Raw genomic sequence first — 22,531 nt, forward strand, 5'->3', positions numbered from 1 at the left:
TATGCTTATAAAAATATTTGATTTGAGTTTTCTGCTTATTATTAATTGAAACTTTAACAATGTTGTTATAAATTTTATTTCAAGGAGATTTTAAACAGTAAAAAAAATTTATATACATATATTTATTTATTTATTTATACTTAACCTTGACATTTATGTGTATTTACTTAACCTTGCATAAACTATTTTATTACTTTGATTGTTTTAATGGTAAATTAAACTTTTATTATTACTTATTTCTTTATTGGTTTATGTTACAAAACAGCGATAAATATATTACCGAAATTTGAATAAGATTTAAAAAAAAAGTTGTCTGAAATTCTTTGTTAAATGCAAAGTTTGCTACATTGTGTTAAAATTCTGCAAACTTTGTATTTTGCAATGGCATTTAATCAAATTTCTTTTCATGCTGATACCTTTTTAGTTTGACATTACCCATATTATTTGTTGCAGTTCTATTATTGTCAGGACCATTTTTGAGTGCTTTCAATTTTCTCAGAGCTATTTCTAAAATATTTATCAAAAGCATTTTTAAAAATATTTTTTTATATTGCTTTTAAAATATTTAATTTCATTTGATAAATTTTAAATTATAGTTATTTAAATTCTTAAATGTTAAAACTTTTTATGCAAACTGATAAGTTTAAATGAAGACCAAAAAAATAAAATGTTTTAATAATTGAAAACAATTTTTTTTTTTAAAACACCGCACTCTTTTTGCATTTGTTTAATTAAGTGTTTTAAAGTAATATGATTAGTTTAATGTAGTAATAATAAACTTTGCTTCATTCGTAGATTATTCAATCAATTATACAATTGTTTTTTCTACTCTTAATTAACTTTATCTTTGTTATGTTATATTTATATTAATTCATTTCATACAAATATTTTAACTTTGCTTCTTCATAGTAGTTGACATTAAAGTGTTTTGATTTTTCTTGGATGTTATGTCCATTTACATTCCAAAGAGATATGTGGTTGCTGTTTTGGGGCACTTTGCTATCTTTATCATGTATACAATGCGAGCAAACTTGAGTGTTGCATTAGTTGCTATGGTTAAGACATCAAAACTGCATAATAAAGTTTTAAATAATGAATGTAAACAAGATTTTTATAAAAATGAAACTAAGCATGTAAGTATATTATGTTTCATATATATTTTGAAATGTTTTTTTATTTATAATTCACCCAGGGATGTTGCATTAACAATCTGAATTATTCATGTTGTGAGTTACTTGTGTTTAGATTTTAAGTTTTTTTTAAAACTATTGATTCTAATGAATTTTTTAAGAATTTAAATATTGAAACATGTATTTAGACAAGTTTTGTATTTATAATACTTTTGAAGCCAATTATTGCTTGACACAAACTTTTTTGATAGATTGCTCACATAGTTTTAAAACCATTTTAAAATATCTTATTATTTAAACTGATTCTACTATGAAACATAATGATTGTATTATTATGTATATATAGGGATGACAAAAATCCCGGACATTTTCAATCCCTGGATTTCGGGATTGAAAAAGTTGTCCCCGGAAATCCAGGGGTATCCTGGGGTTAAATAAAAAAAAACACAATTGTAGAAAGAGAAGCATAAGAAGAACTATTGTTTTAAGTACTTATCAAATACGTAAAAGTGATTAATTTAATTATGATATAGATAAAGTACTTCATTCATTAATGAACCTAATTAATTCAAATTATAAAACAATACCTTAAATGATAACAGTATAAATAAAAATAATAACTGAAAATGATATGAACATGCATAAATATGCATGAGTTATATTTTTTTTTGAAAGTTTTTTGTTTTTGCTACCCTAAAAAATCAATGTGCCAATCATTTCATTGCTTAATCATATTTGATTTTTTGAACATAAAAACTGAGAATGCTTTTTCGAAATCCATACTTATTGGCTGTCTTGATAATATATAACCATATTTTAAAGGTGATCTAATCATAAGCTACTACTTTCAAATAACAGTGTTTCTTTTTGAATTTTGCAAGTTATTTTTTTATATTAATATTTTGTGTTTGTATTGCTACTAATCTTTTTTCCATCACTTCATTTAATTAAATCATTTTAATTGTTTTGACATTATTCTACTCAAGTCTGCTGCTGTTATTATATCTGCCGAGTTTGAACACTTTATCAAGTTTATCACAAAAAGAAAAACTTCTGGAATTTTTTATAAAGTACCTGGCCATGAAGATATACTAAGCTCCTTAACGGTGTTCTCTTAAGTTCGGTGACTCTAAGCATGGTACAATTGTTTTCTGATTTCAGATTGTTGCTCATTTATTATTGTCAACATAAACTTTTATGCATAGTCAGAAGAAATTAAAGTTAAGTCTTGTCGACAAAGTGCTTCCATTTTATTGGGAGTAAAAGTACAACTAAATCAGATATAATTCTACATTCTTTCTCATTTATTTTAATTGAATCATCGATGTTAGAATCCAATTCTAAATCTAGAAGTGCCTTTTTAGAACAATAATTTTTTTAATTTTAACTTCTCATTTAAGCTGCTCCATCAGGTTTTGCAATCCATGATTAAATGGATGATCTTTCTAAACTTAATTTTTACGTACTTTTGTAAATTGTAAAATGTTTAAAAGGTCCCCAAACAAAAAATTTTCATTTTTTGTTTGGGGACCTTGTAAACATTTTTATAATTTTCCTGACTTTTTTTGTTATAACCAATTATTTAGTGCTTAATCTTAACTCTAGATGTTTCATTAACTAACAATGAATCATTTGAATCTCGGATATAATCTTTCTCTTCAAAAACAATTTTTACTTAAAATAACTATAACTAAAGTTTATTTAATAAACCTTATGTATTTGGATAACTTCATTAGTTGTCTAATCGTACAAAATATGTACAATTAAACATAAAAAATGTTTATATAGTACAATATTGCAAATAAGCAATAATGTTTTTAGTTAGCATTTTTGATATAATACAGAAAGGAGGAGAATAAAAAGAAAACATTGCAAAAAGGATAAGCAGCTACAATTCCAAAGCCTATATTTACATTTTATGATGTCTAAATTTCTTAATTACAAATTAAGCTGAAACTTTTTGTATTTTTACTTTTTTAAAGACAATCTCGAAATCCCAGAAAATTTTGAAGACTAGACCTGGGATTTTGGGACAAACAATTTGTACAGAAATACAGGATGTTGGGATCCCGGGATTGCCATCCCTATGTATATATAATAATAACTAAAGTTATAGTAATAATAATTCCTATAATAACTATTTCTATACATAAAAATTAAAAAATCATGTTGCTATTATCTACAGGATTTAAGCTGGACACATGGTATCTGTTTACTAGACACACAATGTCATTCATTCTGCCCCTAATTGTGTAATAAATCCATATTTCATTTTTTATGACAATGTTGCCTTACTATAGCAGTAACTTTATTATTACAAAAAATCAACTAAACATTACTGTCACTGCTATTATTAGTTTCTAATTCATCAAGATTAAAAATGTAAATGGTTAAAAAAGATAGAAAAAGAGATTCAAAAATGATGTTTCAAGATAAGAAAATTAGTGAAGATATTGTTACAGATATTGTGACCATATAAGGAAGAAAACTGCGGATTTTCTGAAAAAGCATAAAGAATGCCACAAAGTTGCAAAATAGTTTTAATTAAAATAGTTGCCTGGTTAAATGTTACATGCATTAAATCTATAAGTATAAAATTATATAAAGACTATTTGAGATCAGTTGTTTGACTCTTTGATTGATTTAATCCTGAAAAGGTTGATTGATTTAATTTTGATAGTTCTAGTACCTACTGGGTTGCTTACTTTCACTTTTGTGTTTTTTAAAACACAATAATGATAAAATACTAACTACAATAAAAACTACAAAGGAAAAGATTTAGGCTCTATCTTGCACAGAACAGTTACAAAGTGTAACCATTTTTTAAAATTAACTGAGTCCTAAAAAAATAAAAAGAGATGATTAGTTGCTATATCAGCAGATCCAGAACTAAACTATATTTAAAAGGATGTTTAAAAGGATCGTTAATTGTTTAAAAATTGAAATAACCCTTTAAAAATGACTGTTTTAGTTGTAGTGTGTTTATTTTGAACTAATGAAATTAAAATTTGAATGTAAATCATCTGTCTGTCAACATTTGCATTATAAATACTCACAAAGAACTGCATTTATTTTATCAGATTATATTTGTTTTAATACCCCATTATTTGGTTTAAATATACTTCACAATAAATAAAACTAAAATTGAAAACATTACTTTTTTTTATCATCAAACTCACAGATGATTCAAATGATAATAATACTTTAGGAAAAAATAACAGTTTTAGAAATAGAACCAAAAGTGTCACTAATATCATCCCAAATAATACTGAAAGTACTGAAGTATATAACAATAAGTGCTATAGATGGTTTAAAAGGCATAGGAAATTCCTCATTAATAGAGAGCTTTTTAATAATGGTATTATAAATATTGAACTTTGCTCCTGTATTGTTTCTTATCTACAATATCAATCTTCATGATAATTTAACATCTAAAGAGGCTCTATTTGTTGACGACTCAACTTTATTTAAGTGGATCTACTTTTTGACAACACAACTCTTGTCTTGAAAAAATTTTTCACTTTTTGATTGCTTAGAACAAGCAGCTGATTTTTAATCTGATCTCTCTTCTGTAACAGCCTAAGGCTTGCTGAGGCTTATGGATTTAAATTCTTGACTTAAAATCTGCAGTTTTTGTTAGACAACAAAACTCATTTATTTACAGAAAAAAATATTGCAATAATGTTGGTATTCCTATATTGATGAATAACAACCCTCTTACTCTCAGACAAAGTCTAAAAGCACATTGTAAATGTAAAGTGGTCATGGTATAGTGGTAAAGCACTCTCGTCATAAGCGAGAGGTACCAAGTTCAATCCCTTTCACGTCCCTGGTAGTACCGTGCTCAACTTGTTTCTCTGTGCAGTGGCCTTGGTTGTCAAGGTTTGTGTTTTGGAGTTATATAGTTGAGAGAGGGTTATAACCACAATTAAGTAGCCTTTTCATCTGTAGTCGCATTTTCAGCCTTGAGGCAGTGAATTAACATTTTAAAAAATAATAATGATAAATTAGACCTGCTTTATCTGACAAGCTTGAGCCACTTTTTCATTGTTGTAAGGTTGCATTTATTTATTTTTTTCTACAAATACAATCATGGTCAATGTTCAAACAAGCTTTCGTCTCTATTACAATAAACCAAAACATATTCTTGCATGCTACTTACTCAACATGTTGCATCCATTTACTGTATCTGTCCCTTTCATGTTGTAAAAACTTTTGTTAATCCAGTTTTTTTCCTTGCACTTCAAAAAACTTAGAACTATTAGCCATCTTCATGTTTTTCTTTTATATACAACCTATAACTTTTCAAGACTCCAGTTAACCATTTCCTAGTATTTCTACTTATTCTTTATCTTAAAGTAACTCATTACTTAACAGTGGTTGCTTGCAATCTTGTTGGAAGTAAATTAGAGTTTGAAAATATATAAATATATGCCAGTATTTAATAAATAGTAAATGTAAGCATAAAATTATAATATATAAAGTATTATAAATTTTTTTCTAGTCTCTGCAATCAACCCCTGCTAAATCTTATAGTTTAGCCAGGGCCGGGTTTGAAAAAAGTCTCATTTTTAGCCATATTTTAGCAATTAGAGTACTTTTTCCAAAGTTGAGGAGGTCATAATTTTCTTTAATATATTAAAGTTGATAAAAACCACTTTTTTAAAAATAAAACTTTCCAGAAAATAGTTCTAGAAAAAATGAGACACTTGTTGCAATTGAGATAAAAGTTATACCGCTCTAAAGTAGTCTGTTTCGACCATTTGTAAATTGAGGGGGCAAGCTGTGTTATATTTCTAAGGCTATAATTTCTGAACCATTGTACTTGGAAGTCTAAAATTTCAAATTTAACCTATCTACATAATGCATATAACAATATGTAAAAATCAGGAAAATCAGAGATGGTGATCCACAAAGTTTTCTTCAAATTGATTGAAATATAATAATTTGACCCATTTTCTAAGTATAAACTACTATCAAAATGCATGAAAATGTTAAAAAATTGTTGTAAAATAATATACCTAATATATAATAAGATACCTACATATAAAAGTATAAAAATTTAGATAGTAAAAAAGAGGAAAATTTTATGAAATAGAGAATAGTCGTTTGAAGAGCAGTACAAATCTTTTGTAGGAATGTGTCATCAAATAAAATCTGATCTAAATTGTCAATAAGCATAACAAGTGTCATGAATTTAAATTATTTCCTTGTAATTTAAGTAATTCTTTCCTTGATTTTAATCGTTTGTAATTAATATTGATAGGTATACGAATGGATTGTTATCCAATATAAATTCAGGTTAAAATTTGTAAAAGAGATAGTTTGATTTAGTAAAGTTGGATATAGTGAATTGCCACATACCAAATCAAGCAAAGGTTTACAATCAAAATCAAAACTTGTATGCTTGCTCTGTCTGAAAAAATGTTTAAGGTAGCTTACTGCTTTCCATGCAAATAGAATATATAAACTGTACAAGACAAAGATCAATATCAGTGATTCTTATGTACCACAAGGACTCTGCGCACCTTCTAGAACAATTTTGCGCCGGAAACAAGTGGAAAAAGAAGTTATACTTCCTCCTTTGTTTAACTTCAATTCAATACAAGTGAGACCTGAAACACAAATGTGCTATTGCTCAATCTGCCAATTTGGTTGTCCAAAGCTGCAAGAAAAACATTCTCTTGTAGAGCAAACCACCATTGTGAAAGAACCAGATGTACATTGCAGCTTAGCTTCTACCCTTGAGGAAAAGGTTTGCCTCGCCAATGCACTCAAATAAAGTTTAGAGAAAACCTTAAATCTTTAGCAGCAAAAGATGCCAAAGCAGCTGAACAAATTGCATTTCAAGTTATTTTCAATATAGAATTATCCCTTGAAGGAACTATTCAACTTGATAAAGAATCTGATGAGCCTCTACTTACAAAAACCCCAGATAAAAAATTATTCTTAAATAAATTTTACATATATATTCAGAGGAAATATTTAAAAAAAGAGACAAGATTAGTTTCAGGAAGTATATTTTTAACAAGTTTTTAATCACTATAAAAAAAAGTAGTTTTAAAGTTTTAAACTTTCTAAACAAAGTTTAAAAGAAAGATGAAATATGTATGTTTTGGTTTCAGGTCAAAGTAGTATATAGCCCAGCCACTATCAAGTGCTCCAAAATTGACCACTCTAGCTCTTGTTAACAATTAAATTTGAGACTATGAAACAATGGTTAGAACTGTAAGCCAAACATCAACCAGCAAGATGGTAGAGCCAAATTTTTATAAGAATCTCTTAAGATGTGCTCTTTCCTTCCATAGGCCTTCCCATAAAGCATGTGCAGTAGCACACCTTGTTCGTCCATGTTTAAAGTAATTTTTTTAGGCACTATGACCATGACAGTTCACATTTTTTAACTTTTAAAGCATTTCAATAATTTTTGGAAAAAAGCTAAACTTATCTACTGAAAAAAAATAACAACCAATACAAAAGAAAAGGTAACTAAATTGTAACGAAATATCATATTTAAATTAAATAAACTAGAAAAATTTAATACAAAAAAAAAGGAAACTAAATTGTAACGAAATATCATATTTAAATTAAATAAACTAGAAAAATTTAATAATTAAAAAAAAAAGAAATTTCTATACAACTTACTATTATAATACTATTAAAAAATAATACTATTTTTTAGCTATAGAATTTGATAAAAGAGGAGGCAAAAAACATATTTTATAACAGCAATTGAAAGTTTTGATATGCAATTTATTTATTATTTTTACGAAATTTATTCTTTACATTTTATTCATTATTTTTACAATTTATTCATTATTTTTATACAAAAATAAACTTTGTTAATTTTTTTTCTTACGTTTTCTTGAATAAAAACAAATTAACAATAATGTTTTTGCTATATTTAATGATTTTTCTTAATACTTATTCAGTACTTATATAATAAGAAAATCAGAAAATAAATTTCTATTTATTTGTAAAATATATTATTTAATTAAAAATTTTTGTAATGGTGGAAGAAATTTAATAAAAGAATACCATGGTTTTTTTTTTAAATGTATATACAATACTTAATGCCTGTCTTAAATTGTTTCCGTTACATTGCCCAATTTTCAACGTTAAGACAAATTACTAGAGATAATAAACATAACGATTGCTCTGTAGGGCGTTTCATATTTTATCAATTTTTGAAATTGAACTCACGAATCGAAAAAAGAATTTTTCTTTACGAAGACCTATTTTATTACTTGGTGGCATATTTTATAACTCGAAGACGTATCTTAATTTTTTCAACATGTTCCTTTTATGGAATTAATATTCAATCCAACATATATTATTTAAAAGAATTAAAAATTTTATAGGATAAATTTTAAGGTCCACGCCAGGCATTTAAAGTTGCCCAAAATCAAACTGGCAAGTACCCTAAAAATTATATATATATAGGGTCAAATCATTACATTTCAACCAATCGCCTGTGGGTCACCATCACTGATTTTCCTGATTTTTACATGTTGTTATGTGCATTATGTAGATAGGTTAAGTTTGAAATTTTAGACTTCTAAAAACAACGGTTCAGAAATTATAGCCTTAGAAACATGACACAGTGGCCCCCTCGATTTACAAATGGTCAAAACAGACTACTTTAGAGCAGTATAACTTTTTTCTCACTTTCAACAAGTGTCTCATTTTTTCTAGAACTATTTTCTGGATAGTTCTCTCTTTAAAGAAGTGTTTTTTATTAACTTGTTTTAAATTAGAAAAAAAATATGACCTCCTCAACTTTGGAAAAAATCATAAAATTGCTAAAATATGTTAAAATGAAACTAACTGTAGTTTGCAGTTGACATTTTGCTATCTGTAGTTTGCAGTGGACATTTTGCTTTTAGATATATTTAAGTTTTAAACTGCAACTTTTGCAAGTTGCAGTTTAAAACTTAAATATATCTAAAAGCAAAATGTCCACTCGCCTAAAAAGTCCAATTTTCAGCCATTTTGAGATGCTTGTAAATTTTTCTAACACTTTGTTTTGATCTAAGATTAAAAGCATATAAGACCATTAGACCCAACTATCTGAAAATGCAAACATTATAAACTTGTCGAACTCACACCAAAAATGCCAGCATTTTTAAATTTGATCTGGTCTTTATAGTAGACAGGGGCACAAATAAAGGAGGCAGTAACTTTTTAGAGACCTTCGTTATTGTTCAAATAAAAGTCTCTAAATTAGTTTAGATATTTAGATACTTAATATCTAAGTATCTAAATAAATTTCAAAATGAAACCAATATTTCTTTAAATTCTATTTTATTATAGGTAATTAGTGGTCAATATGTGGTCTGGACCCCCTCTCACTCAATAAGGTGTGGGGTAGGGGGTTTGGGGAAGCACTAATCAAAGGGGAAGGGGATAACCAACTTTTAGTAATATAATTAATTTTTGTTAATTCCCATTTAAGAACATTACATTGTATATTTGCTGCAAAATCTGGCACACATTTTTGATAGTCACTATTAAAATTTGAATTTTATGGAAATTTTATGAAAGCATGAAAAAATGCAATAAAGGTCTAATGGCCTTAACTGTATATTCATTAGAAAATGAATTATGTATGTTTCGTGCTAGATAATGAATGCTTGTATCTTATAAGTTGGTTGCCCCCTTCCCCTTTGATTAGTGTCACCCCTAATCAAAGGGGAAGGGGCAACCAACTTTTAACCAAACATATAAATATAGATATATATAAGACCTTTTGTTTGAAAAGTTCAGTAATATAACAATGCAGATTTCGGAGTGTTGATAATAAAAGTTCATCTGCTTTAAATGCACAAATTAAAGAATCAATTGCAGACTATTTCAATAGGGGTAATAAAAACAACCAAATATTTTATATTTGAACATTATTATTAATGACTTTTTATTATTTTACATGAAAAATTTGTTTAAAAATAAAAAAATATTCATTTAAAAAATAAATAGCAATTAGTTTTCTTGCTTTCCTTGCTTTTTCAGACATTGATAAAAACAGTAAAGTAGTTTATCAAAAACATTTGAAAAAGAAATTTAAAAATTGTCCTTATTTATAGCTTAAATAATAAAGTATTTCCTTAATATACTGACTGACAAAAGTCTCAAATAAATTCTATACCTAAAAATATTTTTGTTTTTGTTATATTCTTATCTGCTTTCTTTCTCAACTTTTATTAATTTTGGCAGACAAAAATAAAAAAAGAAAACAAAAAAACAGTAAAACAGTAAAAAAACACAGTAAAAGTCTTTAAAAAAAAGAAAACAAAAACAGTAAAATACTTAGGTGTGTATTTTTTTTGACATTTTTCTTTTCTTAATTTTCAATTTTTTTTGTTCTATTTCGTATAGTATTAGTTTCCTTTCTTCAAATATTGCTGTTTTATTCTCTTTGATGTTTAATTTAAGTGTCTTGCCAAATATGGAAACTTGTAAACGCTGGGCTCAATCAAATCTATCCTTGAGTCTTTTCAGCAATCTGGCGGGGTTCTTATTCGTGCAAAGTTGTTTGGCAATGTCATTCGAAAGCCAATCATCAGTAGGCCTGACAATGTTTTGTCAATCATCTTTTCAAGATAGTTAAAACTGCTTGGGTAAAAACTGTTAAGTGGCCAGCTGCCTTCCACATCAACTGAGCCATATCGTAGGGGCCAGTTCAAGGAAATGAATGCAGGAAGCTTCTTAAAAATATGGATGTGCTCCAGCAACTTGCTGATGGAAACTCTATTCCCATCTTCACATACTGAAGCATTCAAAAGTTTCAATTTAGTTGTAAAAGCTTTGAATTTATTCTTCAGCTGGATTTTGCTAAAATAATTGAAAATTTTAAAAGGTCTTACTTAATGATAACTGGTGGAAGTGTAACACCCTAAATACCCCATTTGCCTGAAGACTATGATTTAAAAAAACTTTTTTGTAAATTCAATTATTTTAAACAAAAAAATAATTTAAACTATAATAGTATAAAGTTGCAATATAGTTTTTAAATTTTAATTTCAAAATGAATAAAAAAAAATTAATAAAACTTTAAAATAATTTTCAGGTTTCCCAAAAGTGTTATTTGGGAGCCAAGAACTCATTTTAATTTTTTTTTTTTTTTTTCTATAAATTACTTTGCCAATACTTATTTTATAAAATTTTTTATAAAATTCAAGGAACAAAAAACAAAATTTTTAAGAACTTTTTGGCTCTTTCCCTCTTTAGGCACCTAAAGGCTATGATTATTTTAATTTTTTTTTGGAGTTTGATAATTTTAAAGCAAAAGACAACTTTTTATAGCTATTAGATAAAGAATTCAAATTTTATTTTTTCAATGCACCCTAATCCTTAAGCCGGTTCAAACCATGCTTTAAATAGCAAAGCCATTTTTTTGACTATAGAATGAAAATGGTACATGCAGCAATATAACATTATAATAAAAATTGTTGATATTACAAAGTAGAACACTCATGTAACTTATTTTGATAGTGATCGAATATCACAGTATTCAGTAATATTTAGTGGTCTGAGTAGCATAAAACTAATAAAATATAAACTAAAACTGACATAAATTCTTATCCAGTAAACCAATCCGGCTGAAATTTTATCCAGAGGGGTTATTCCATATGAAATCACCTAGTTTTTCTAAAGTGCCCTAGGGTACCACCTCAAATTTGCTTCAAATTTTGACCACCCACAGCATTTATGAAAAAAACACAATCCTGAAAATTTCAGCTTGATTGACCAAACCGTTCAAAAGTTATAATTGAATTAATATTGAACAAAATCAGAAAAATTTGAGTATCAGTAGCTTACAGTAAATTTTTTCGATTTTTACCAGATCATAACTTTTTAAATAAAATAGATGATCACCTGAAATTTTTTAGGGTAATAGTTTTTTACCCAAATTATCTTTTTTTGTAGGTGTTTAGACTGATTTTAAACAGTTTTTGAGTTCCTGCACCTCAAAGTTGCTAAATAACGCAATATTAGAAATTTTTTTGGAAACTTTAATGTGCTACAGTTTAATACCAACAGACAAGCTGTGCCAATTTTTTGTTACTTTTGTATACTTAGAGTAACCACTTTTGGAAAAAATTAACATTATGTGTTAAAAGTTATTTTAGCACTTGCAGCAGCCTGTTAAAATATCACTTTTTTAAAAAATTACGATAAATTACATTCACTTTGTAGGCATAGAAAGTAGTGTAGACAGTTAAAATAAATTGTGAAACTTTTTAATGGCAAGGTTCTATTTATAGACAATCTCCAAAAAAAATTTAAAGATCTAAACTCTATCTTACGGCATAATTTAAGCATTTTGAATGCAATGCTTTTTTAGTTTAAAAGGATACCTAATAGCGCAAGTTCAATTATACTTTAAAAAAAGTAAAAAATGCTGAAAGAAGAAATCTATATACACATGAAACACAAGTACACTAATTTCTCTCTGATTTACATAACTCATAATACTTTCATAATCATTATTAGCAAATTTGTAGTCACAAGCACTTCTTCCCTAAGTGGATAGAGCACTTATTTGACATATTACTTTGCCAAATGGAACCCAATATTGACTTGATTGTGCATCATTAGTCCATTTTAAATTTAATTTCTTTCTATGTATGAATTTTACATTACCATCTTGGTTTTCATTACAAATCTCAAGTACAAGCCCTATGTACCATTCATCATCGTTAAAGCATGCAATGTATTTACCAGGTTGAAAGTTTAAAGGATCTTTTTTTGCCAAGTTAATATTATTCAGCAAATGGGTATCACAGACAGTAATGCTAGATATTCTCCATAAAAATAATTTCTCTCCATCTGGTACAAAACTGTGATAGCTTCTTGTGCCTGGGACTGTGCTCATCTTTTCATATTGTTTCTTTAGGTTAAAATAAGTTTCATGGTTATTGATATTATCACTTGAAATATAAAATAATTTAGCCCATGTAAACAGTTCATTTGGTGAGAGAATCTAGTTTGCATTTGCTGCTTGTAGACTCGCTTTTGCTGCTTCTCTTTTTATAGTTCCTCCGATTTTTTTTTGATTTTTTATTGATTTTTTTTTTTGTAGTTCACCTTCCCAAGGCCAAGACAGCCACTACAGATAAGGAGGCTACTTGTGGTTATAACCCTCTTCCAACTCTATAACTCCAAAACACGATCCTTGACAAACAAGGCCGCTGCTGGGAGAAATAAGTTGATTGGCAAAAATACTACATCACTTCTTTGCTACATCCCATGGCAAAAGTCTATGTGATTCCATCGCATAGACTTTTGCCATGGGAGGTATGCGGTAGTGGTGTAGTGGTAAAGCGCTAATGCGGTAGTGGTGTAGTGGTAATGCGGTAGTGGTGTAGTAGTAAAGCGCTCGCTTCATAAGCAAGAGGTTCCGAGTTCGATCTCCACCACGTCCCTGGTAGTACCGCATTCAACTTGCTTCTCTGCACAGCGGCCTTGTTCGTCAAGGTTCGTGTTTCGGAGTTATAGAGTTTCAGCGAGGGTTATAACCACTATTAAGCAGCTTCCTCATCTGTAGTGGCCTTCTCGGCCTTGAGGAGGTGAATAACAAAAAAACAAAAACAAAAAAGGTGTAGCAAAGAAGTGGTGCTCAGCATTTATACTGTGATCTTCAAGATGGTACATGTTGTTGATCTAATGTTCTTTTTGCCTCTGATAAGCAGGAGGATTGTGCTTCTTTGATAAAGTGATGGTGACAAAGATCATGCAAAGTTTCACTTTAAGTTTCAATAAACTCAATAATGCTTGTTTGGATTGTGACAAGTGCGGTTCGGTCTGTCGACACCCTTAATTGTTTTATTTAGTTAAAGCAGCGTGCATCAACTTAGTTTTTGATAATAAGAACATACGCAAACTGAGTGACTTCCACTACTATCAACTGTAATGCACCACTTTTGTTTATAAACTTTTACATTACTTATACACACAGAAACATAGTCTTTTTTTCCTAGACATTGTCATGGGAACTCTACAGATTCATAAATTTCAATGACTTTTTGTTTAACAATGTCTTTCAAAGACTGTCTTATTTTAGCCTCAGGTTTAGCAAGTATTCCTTTTTCATTTTTTTCAACTTTTGAGCTTTTTTAACAAGATGTTCTGAAAATATTTTGCAAGTTTTTTCAATTGACTAACTATCAGAAGTTAGTGTTAGTAGTTGAACTTTTTCTTCCTTTTTTTCATTTTATTTTTTATTGCATCTAACAGTTGGTCTATATCATTACAGTTTATACATTTTTGCTCTTTTTCCGATACTTTATCTTTTGGGTCTATATCCAATGCTGACACTACTAGATTTGTCATACTTGTTGCAATTTTTTTAGCTTTTTGCTTTCCATATCCTAATTTTTCGCGTCTTCTTACATTTTTGAGTGGAGGTATTTCCAATAAAGACACACTCTTATTAAGAACTGTCAAGGTCTGAACAACTCAAATCTCCTTGAGCAGCTTCATCTTGACTACTTTCTGTAATTTTTTCAAGTTTGAATTCATTCATTCAGTTAGTACAAACTTTTTGACCAGATTTGATCTTAAGTTGATTTGCTATTGATATGTTACATGTTGATATGACTTTACACAATCCCTTGTTAATTTTTTTCTTGTGGACTTTAAATGGATCACAACAGTATTTTTAAAGTGCTTCATATCTAGGAATATAGGCTTTTTCATGGTGAAAACATATCTCCTCATTTGGTTTAAATGTGTATCATATCCTTTGCATTAAAAGTTTAATATCAGTATCTTTTAGTCTTATTCGTCCTACCATTCTACAATATGACATTTTATCACAATCTTCATTTTTCAAACTCTTCCCACACAACTCAATCCCACACAACTCTTCCCACACACTCAAATCAACTCAATCCCACACAACTCTTCCCACACAACTCAAATCAAACTCTGCCCACTCAAGAAGAGTTTTAAATAAAGATTGGATAAATCTTCATTTAAAAGAGGGATTAGACATGTATCATAATCTAAAAATAAACTTTTATATTTTTCCAGTAATAAAATCTTAAAAATGAAATCTCAAGTATAAATGTGATTAAAACTGTCTAAAATGCAACCAGTAAACTATTTCTACATATAACTATTTCTGCATACACAAAACTTTTACTTTTTAGTTCTTGCAATATTAAAAATTTAAATATTAAAATCCAGAAAATACTGTGCAGATTTAGATTTTAATACAAACTCTTGAAGCGATTGAAGTATTTTACACTCAAATTATAACCATGTGAAAATTATAACCATCTGAAAATTATATCATTATAATTATATTATATGCATAAAATTTAACAAATACATATTATAAAATCATATCAAATAAATTAGGTTAAGACACTGATAATTTTATTTTAGTATAAACTGATTACATTTATTTAGGGAAAAAATAAAAATATACACCCAAGTCATAGGGCTACAATCATGTCAAAAGATAGAGTATAGGTCTTTACATTTTTTTTGGTGATTGTGTATATATATATAGAACCTTCCCATTAAAAAGTTTCATAATTTATTTTAACTATCCATGTTACTTTCTATGTCTACAAAGTGAATGTAATTTATCGTATTTTTAAAAAAAAGTGATATTTTAACTGGTTGCTGCAAGTGCTAAAATAACTTTTAACACATGTTAATTTTTTCCGCAAGTGCTTACTCTAAGTATACAAAAGTAACAAAAAATTGACACAGCTTGTCTGTTGGTATTGAACACATTAAGTAGCACATTAAAGTTTCCAAAAAATTTTCTAATATTGCATTATTTAGCAACTTTGAGGTGCAAGAACTCAAAAACTGTTTAAAATTAGTCTAAAACACTTACAAAAATAGATAATTTGGGTAAAAAACTATTACCCTAAAAAATTTCAGGTCATCTATTTTATTTAAAAAGTTATGATCTGGTAAAAATCAAAAAAATCTACTATAAGCTCCAGATACTCAAATTTTTCTGATTTTGTTCAATATTAATTCAATTATAACTTTTGAACAGTTCAGTCAATCAAGCTGAACTTTTCAGGATTGCGTTTTCTTCATAAAAGCTGTGGGTGGTCAAAATTTGAATCAAATTTGAGGTGGTACCCTGGGGACCATTAGGTGATTTGATATGGAATGACCCAGAGTTTGATGTGGCCATATGCTATATTTGCACCTATTTTTATCAAGTTATATGTAGTGGTTCTCATACTACAGATGTTTTTATTGTCGCACACTAAAGTCAAAATTACACTTACTTTGAACATTCAAATTAAATTATTTTCTGCGGATGAAATTAAAAGATTTTAGTATTTGCACCAAAGGGCAGGGTCGGACTGGTGAGCGAGGTTGGGGGTATTTCCCTCCTGGGCCTCTGCTATGTCTAAAGGTCATGGACCTCTCTATAAATCAAGATACATAAATGAAACACAAAAATACAACTTAATAATAACTAATTTTTGTAAATATGCATCACTTTTTATTTTCCTAAACCCTTTTAAGAAAAAATGTGATAAAGGGCTTAACGTATTTTTCCTAAATTTTTTGCTACCAATTAGAGCTTCATCTATGCCCCTCCCCGGCCCCCTCAGTGCCAGTCCAACCCTGCGACCAGGTACCTTAATGTATATGCTATCACCCTCTATAAGCATCGTTCTTGGGTCAGCTATGTTGGCATTATCAGGATCCTTGCTAACCGTGATAACTTTTGACATAAGGTTCTGAGGTTTTCAAGCACTTAATGGATACCACATTATCTTTTAACTAGTTTAAACATGGTTTTAAAAATGTCTTTTAAAATTATTTTAAAGGAAGACATTTTGAATTAAATTAAGAAAACATTAAAAAATTAAAAGAACATTATGTAAAACATTTTATCAAAATATCAAAATTATACAGGTGAGCATGTGTGCACTGTTTCAAATTTGTTTTATTGAGAATAATGTGTTTATGGATTTTTTTAATAAATAACTTTGTCTAGGAAATTTTTAAAAATAATAAGAATTATTAAAAGTATATTATCAAAAAGTAAAAAGTTAAATAAAATTTGAAATATAAATATATTTGTCCAACATATTTACATTAAAATCAAACTTTGAGCATTGAGCAAACAGGTTACTTGTTTTGATATGATAGGTCACATTTTGTTTTGCATAATAAATTTTATTTTTTATGTTTAAGCATGATGGAGAATTTACATGGTCTGAAAGTCAACAAGGTAAACATTAATAATTCAAAAATTTGTGTTATATTTTATTTGTTTGAATCCATCAAAATTTACTTGTGCTGTAAAATTGATATTAGTTAAAAGTTTTAATATTTAAAATTATTGATTAAATGATTTTATTTATATATATATTTTATTTTTTATGTTTACTTTAATTTTTAAAAAGAACACTTATAAGCATGTTTTTTTTTATGAAAGAGAAAAACTTTTCTTTTTTTGTTAAAATAGATTTCTGTTCACTTGTTTCCTGCTAAATCTTATTCAGTATGATGTGATTTTTTGAGTTTTGTTATTATTCAATATATTTAAACAATTATTAACAATTATTATTAATAATTGCATAACAATTAATAATTATTATTAATAATTGTTCACCAATAATTATGTTATTGTTCATTAATAAAAAACTAGATTAAAAAGGAAAAGGCGGATAGAACAAAACGCCAAGAGTCGAATGTTAAAAAGCAACAGGTATCCAAAATTACAAAGTGCTATAAGATTTGGGATAAAAAGCATACAAGAATAGAAAGGTATGAAACAATTAAGGCTATGCGAAAAATGTGTTTATGGCATGGCCTAATTTAAGCTTGAAAACTATGTATATATGTGTGTGCATCTTACTTTAAAAATACACTGAAAGGCTTTAATAGTATAAGAAATCTGAATGTGAAGTAATGTGTCTCATTCAATAACATACAGCAAAAAGATTTTTTATATGCAAAAAAAAATAAATGATTACAGTGCAAATATGTGACCAGTGGTATTTAAAAGAAAAACATTTTTAAAAAAATGGCAGTGGTGGGATTTGAACCTTCACACATTCATATATATTCATATACTTCACACATTCCATGTGTGATGTATATGAATAATCCAACTAAGCTAAACGTGCATATAAAGAAATAAACGTAATTATATTATAAAAAAAGTTATGCCAAAAATAATAACCACTCTAAAGAAATAAAAATAAAAACAGCACACAAATTATTTAAATTATTTTTTTTTTATTTAAATTTGTTTTAATTTCTTATTTTGTTAGTTTTGCTTTGTTTTTGAAGTTTAGTTTTTTCTGCAACGCTTAATATAAATAAATTTGCAAACAGCCATGACCAAAATGTCTAAAATCAAATGTTTATGTGTGGACGTACAAAACAAAAAACCGCACGCATTTCTGAAGGCTTGTTATTGATTTTTAATCTAGTAGTAATCTATTATTATGATTGTTTATGATACTATTAGTAGTCTCATATTTTACAGTTGTTGATGTAAAAAAAAAGTATGAACAGGGACACCATCCATGCGCAACAGAGCACTGTTAGTACTCTGATATTTTACAGCTGTTGATGGAATCATCCTCTCTGAGAGCTACCACAGAGTTCGGAAACCTGACTACCAGCCGGCCTTAGAACCATAAAACTGAGTTTTAGAGCTGTACCCTCAGGAGATAATAGCATGAGTTGACAATTTATAAAAACAGAAACACAAGCAAAATTCATGCAATGAGTAAAGAAAATCCACATTCAACATCCTAAACTGGAAACAATGTAATAAAAATATATCAACGCCAGTCTAATAGGTACAGAAAGGGTGTGAGGCTGATCAAAAGATAGAATCTGTTTATCCCTTAAGTCTTTGCCTAGGAGGCTTTCTACAAGTCAGTAGCCAGATGCATTTAACATCTGCCCTAGTTAAATATTTTTATCAAGACATAACTATCTCTAGCCTTTACTTAACAAAGACCCGCATGGCAGGGGGGGTGTTAAGCCAGAGTTAGCATATAAAGTCTAGCCTTTGCCTAAAATAGCATATCCTACATAGCAGTGGGACATGAAACAGGTTGTACTGGGTTACATGTTTTCAGTAGCAAGACAACCTGATGTGCAAGCATTACAAGCAATCTCTAGAACATCATATTTTACTTGTGAATAAAAAACATGGCAACAAATATCTAAACAAAATAATATTGTATTGTCGTAGAAATCCACCCCAATATTCGCAGCTATCGAATTTTCAAAAATAAAAATTAGGTGCCAAAAGTGCAACATCATTTAGACTAAATATCATAAGTGCAATACTTTTTTACTTATATCAGTTTCAATAAAGAAATATCCTCTTTGTAGAAGTAATAGTGTTTAATAATTTTTGTCAGAAATTTTGTTTAAAATCTCATTTGTAAGAAACAATGTTAAATACCAAAATATGTTGTATTTTGTTATTAAATTTCTTCTTTGTCAGACATAATAAGGTTCAATGTATTTCAAAAAGATGTGTTACAAGTTGTTTAAAATATGATAAAAACACAACTAATAATATTCCCAAAAGTCAGAGACTGCATAATTTTAAAAAACATCTTGTTATAAAACATTTACTTTAAACATGAAACTTAAAGATACACTATTAACTATGCTGTACTATACAGAGTTTTTTTATTAGATTGATTTTAACTATGCTTGTCTTGCTTAAATCATTTTAAAACATTTTAATATTTTTTTTTAAATACATTCTTTAAAACTATAGTTTTATCATTAAGCTTATACTTACTTGTTCAATAATATATTACAAGTTTTGAAAATATTGTTGAGTAATTTGCACTCAGTATTACTGAAATAACAAATGTTAATCATAAAATTATCAGGAAAAATGTTGGTAAAGATTCAATTCCAACAAAATTAATCTCAAAAAAATTATATATCTGGTTTACATTAAGTAACTCTAACTCTAACTTTCCTAACTTTTGTCCCATTAGTCCCAGTCTTCTTCCTATCATAAGCAAGTCCCATTTGTCTTCTTCCTATCATACCTACCATCCCATTAATCTTTTTCCTATCATACCTACTGTCGCATTAGTCTTCTTCTTATCATATCTACCTTTTTTTTTTACCTTTTTTTTTATCTTAAATTTAAAGATATTTTTGTTTTGAAGTATTTAAGATTTTTAAAAAGCAAAATAAATTTTATCAAACCATATAAAATGTTAATTTTAAAGTCATAACAACTGAGATATTTATTTGTAAAATTTGCTCAAATCTTTACTCTTTTGTCATTTTTCAAAAAAAATTTATTCATTAGCTATCCAAAATTTATTGAAAATATATTAGGAAAACAGGACCAAATATATAACATATATATTGGCATTTGCATATTTATTTTATTCTATTGTTATTTATTTTATACTTCTGTTTTGTTTATTATTAAACTCTTTATTTTTTTTATAAATTTTGAAGCTGCTCCGCTGTTTTAATTTATTTTCATTTTAAAGTAATAGTATAAAGCTTACATCACTTCATAGTAATGATATAGTAAAGTCTGAAGCTTAAATTACGATTAGGTAACTTATATAGTATAAGAATATAATATATATATATATATATATATATATATATATATATATATATATATATATATATATATATATATATGTATATATATACATTTAAAAATATAACTGCGTCAGGGAAAAGTATTAAAAGTCAGAGAAAAGTCAGGGAATTTAATTGTACAAAGTGGCTGGCCACCCTGACAACCGTCATTTATGTTATTCAACAACACATGTTTCGTTTGATGCTTTAACCAAATAACTTATCCAGCTATCCAACCACATATAATAAAAAAAAATTTTTTAAAGTAAAGCTGAGAATAGCGTGTATTAATTGATTTCTAACAATTTGATGAGATAATGAAAATCTATAAGATCCAATTTAATACTATATATATTTAGTCCTGAAAAAAATATTTTTAGCTCGTATTAGTTGTATTAATTGGAAAGTGTTAGAATTGTATTAATTGGAAATTTGTCACAAAAGAGTAAAATTTATTTAAATAGTTTTATAAATAGCAATATTAAACTTGACATTTTTAGGAGTTATTTTGTCATCTTTCTTTTATGGATATCTTCTCATACAGTTTGCTGGGGGTGTGTTTGCAAACAAGTTTGGTGCAAAATATGTTTTTGGAATTGGTTTATTTGTAACTTCAATTCTATCATTATTGACACCAGTTGCTGCAAGAACAAATTTATATTTTCTTATTTTTACAAGAGCTTTAAGTGGTGTTTCACAGGTAAATAAATTAAAATAAATTCTTGAATACTTCATATATATATATATATATATATATATATATATATATATATATATATATATATATATATATATATATATATATACACATATATACATATATATATATATATACTCTCATAACTTTACTTGTTTAGTTTTTATATCTATATCTTTATAAACATCTCTATGTGTGCATTTATTTATTCATTAACATCAATATAACGTAACAAAGTGTGGTTATGTTAAAGAGAAGGATAATTTATTTTAATGGAACTATTTGAACAGTTTTGAATTCATGTTTTTAAAAAAAAATAGTTTTAAAACCTAATATTTTATGCAAATGATGTTTGTAAAAAAATATTCAAAATTTATATTAATAAACTCAAGAGGACTACAAATGAAAAAAAAAAGTTGCTGCAAAATATTTTTCAAATCTAAAGATTGTGAAATCAAAAAATAAAATATCTGGAAAAATACAAATTTGAAAAAACAAGCAAAGACCTCTACACTCTACAAAATGTTGTTTTTTTCCTATATAAAGCTATGCCACAGAAATCACCAATAATAAATAAACAATATTCTATAATATAAGTAAAGTTTAAACAATATTTAATACTGTAAAGGAGCATCTATAAAGTGTGTGCGCAGTAAAATTACTGATTTATGACCCCTTTCCCCCTTGTATGCCTCTGTTTGCCTTTAGCAAACCCCCTCTTACCTCTGTGTAAGTGCACATTATTTCTTACAAAATTAACCCCTTCTCCGCATAAGTTCTTCAAAAAATTAAAAACAAAAAAACTTTTAGTTAATTTGAGATATCTATGTTACATAATAAAAATTTTAAACTCGTGAAATTCAATGCTTTTGTTTAAAAAAAAAAAGAAATTAGGCTTTTGCATAGATAGTCAAACCGCAAATGTACTGTCTTAGGTAGGGGGTGTTTTTATCACACACAGCCTCCCTTGCACTCATTTGTACATTTTTGGGTAATCTACCTCCTCTTATATTTGTGTATACTTTATGAAAGACAAAAAAAATTTAAATATAGCATATTTAAATTTTTTTTGGTTCCTTAATTGTTAGAGTTCTATTAGAAAAATAAAAAAGAA

General features: G+C 27.5%; 1 protein-coding gene across 1 annotated transcript in view; it reads left to right on the forward strand.

Moving 5' to 3' along the window:
* Window positions 1-907: 907 nt before the first annotated feature.
* The window catches only part of LOC101239061 (sialin), a 56,841-nt gene continuing 35,217 nt past the window's right edge, over window positions 908-22,531 (forward strand). Inside the window, exons 1-3 of the mRNA XM_065795683.1 lie at window positions 908-1,133; window positions 17,316-17,352; window positions 21,221-21,420. Of these exons, the coding sequence (XP_065651755.1) occupies window positions 948-1,133; window positions 17,316-17,352; window positions 21,221-21,420 (423 nt within the window). The 5' untranslated portion in view covers window positions 908-947. The remainder of the gene's footprint in view (window positions 1,134-17,315; window positions 17,353-21,220; window positions 21,421-22,531) is intronic.

Source organism: Hydra vulgaris, chromosome 04, assembly GCF_038396675.1.
Source record: "Hydra vulgaris chromosome 04, alternate assembly HydraT2T_AEP".
Classification (NCBI taxonomy): domain Eukaryota; kingdom Metazoa; phylum Cnidaria; class Hydrozoa; order Anthoathecata; family Hydridae; genus Hydra; species Hydra vulgaris.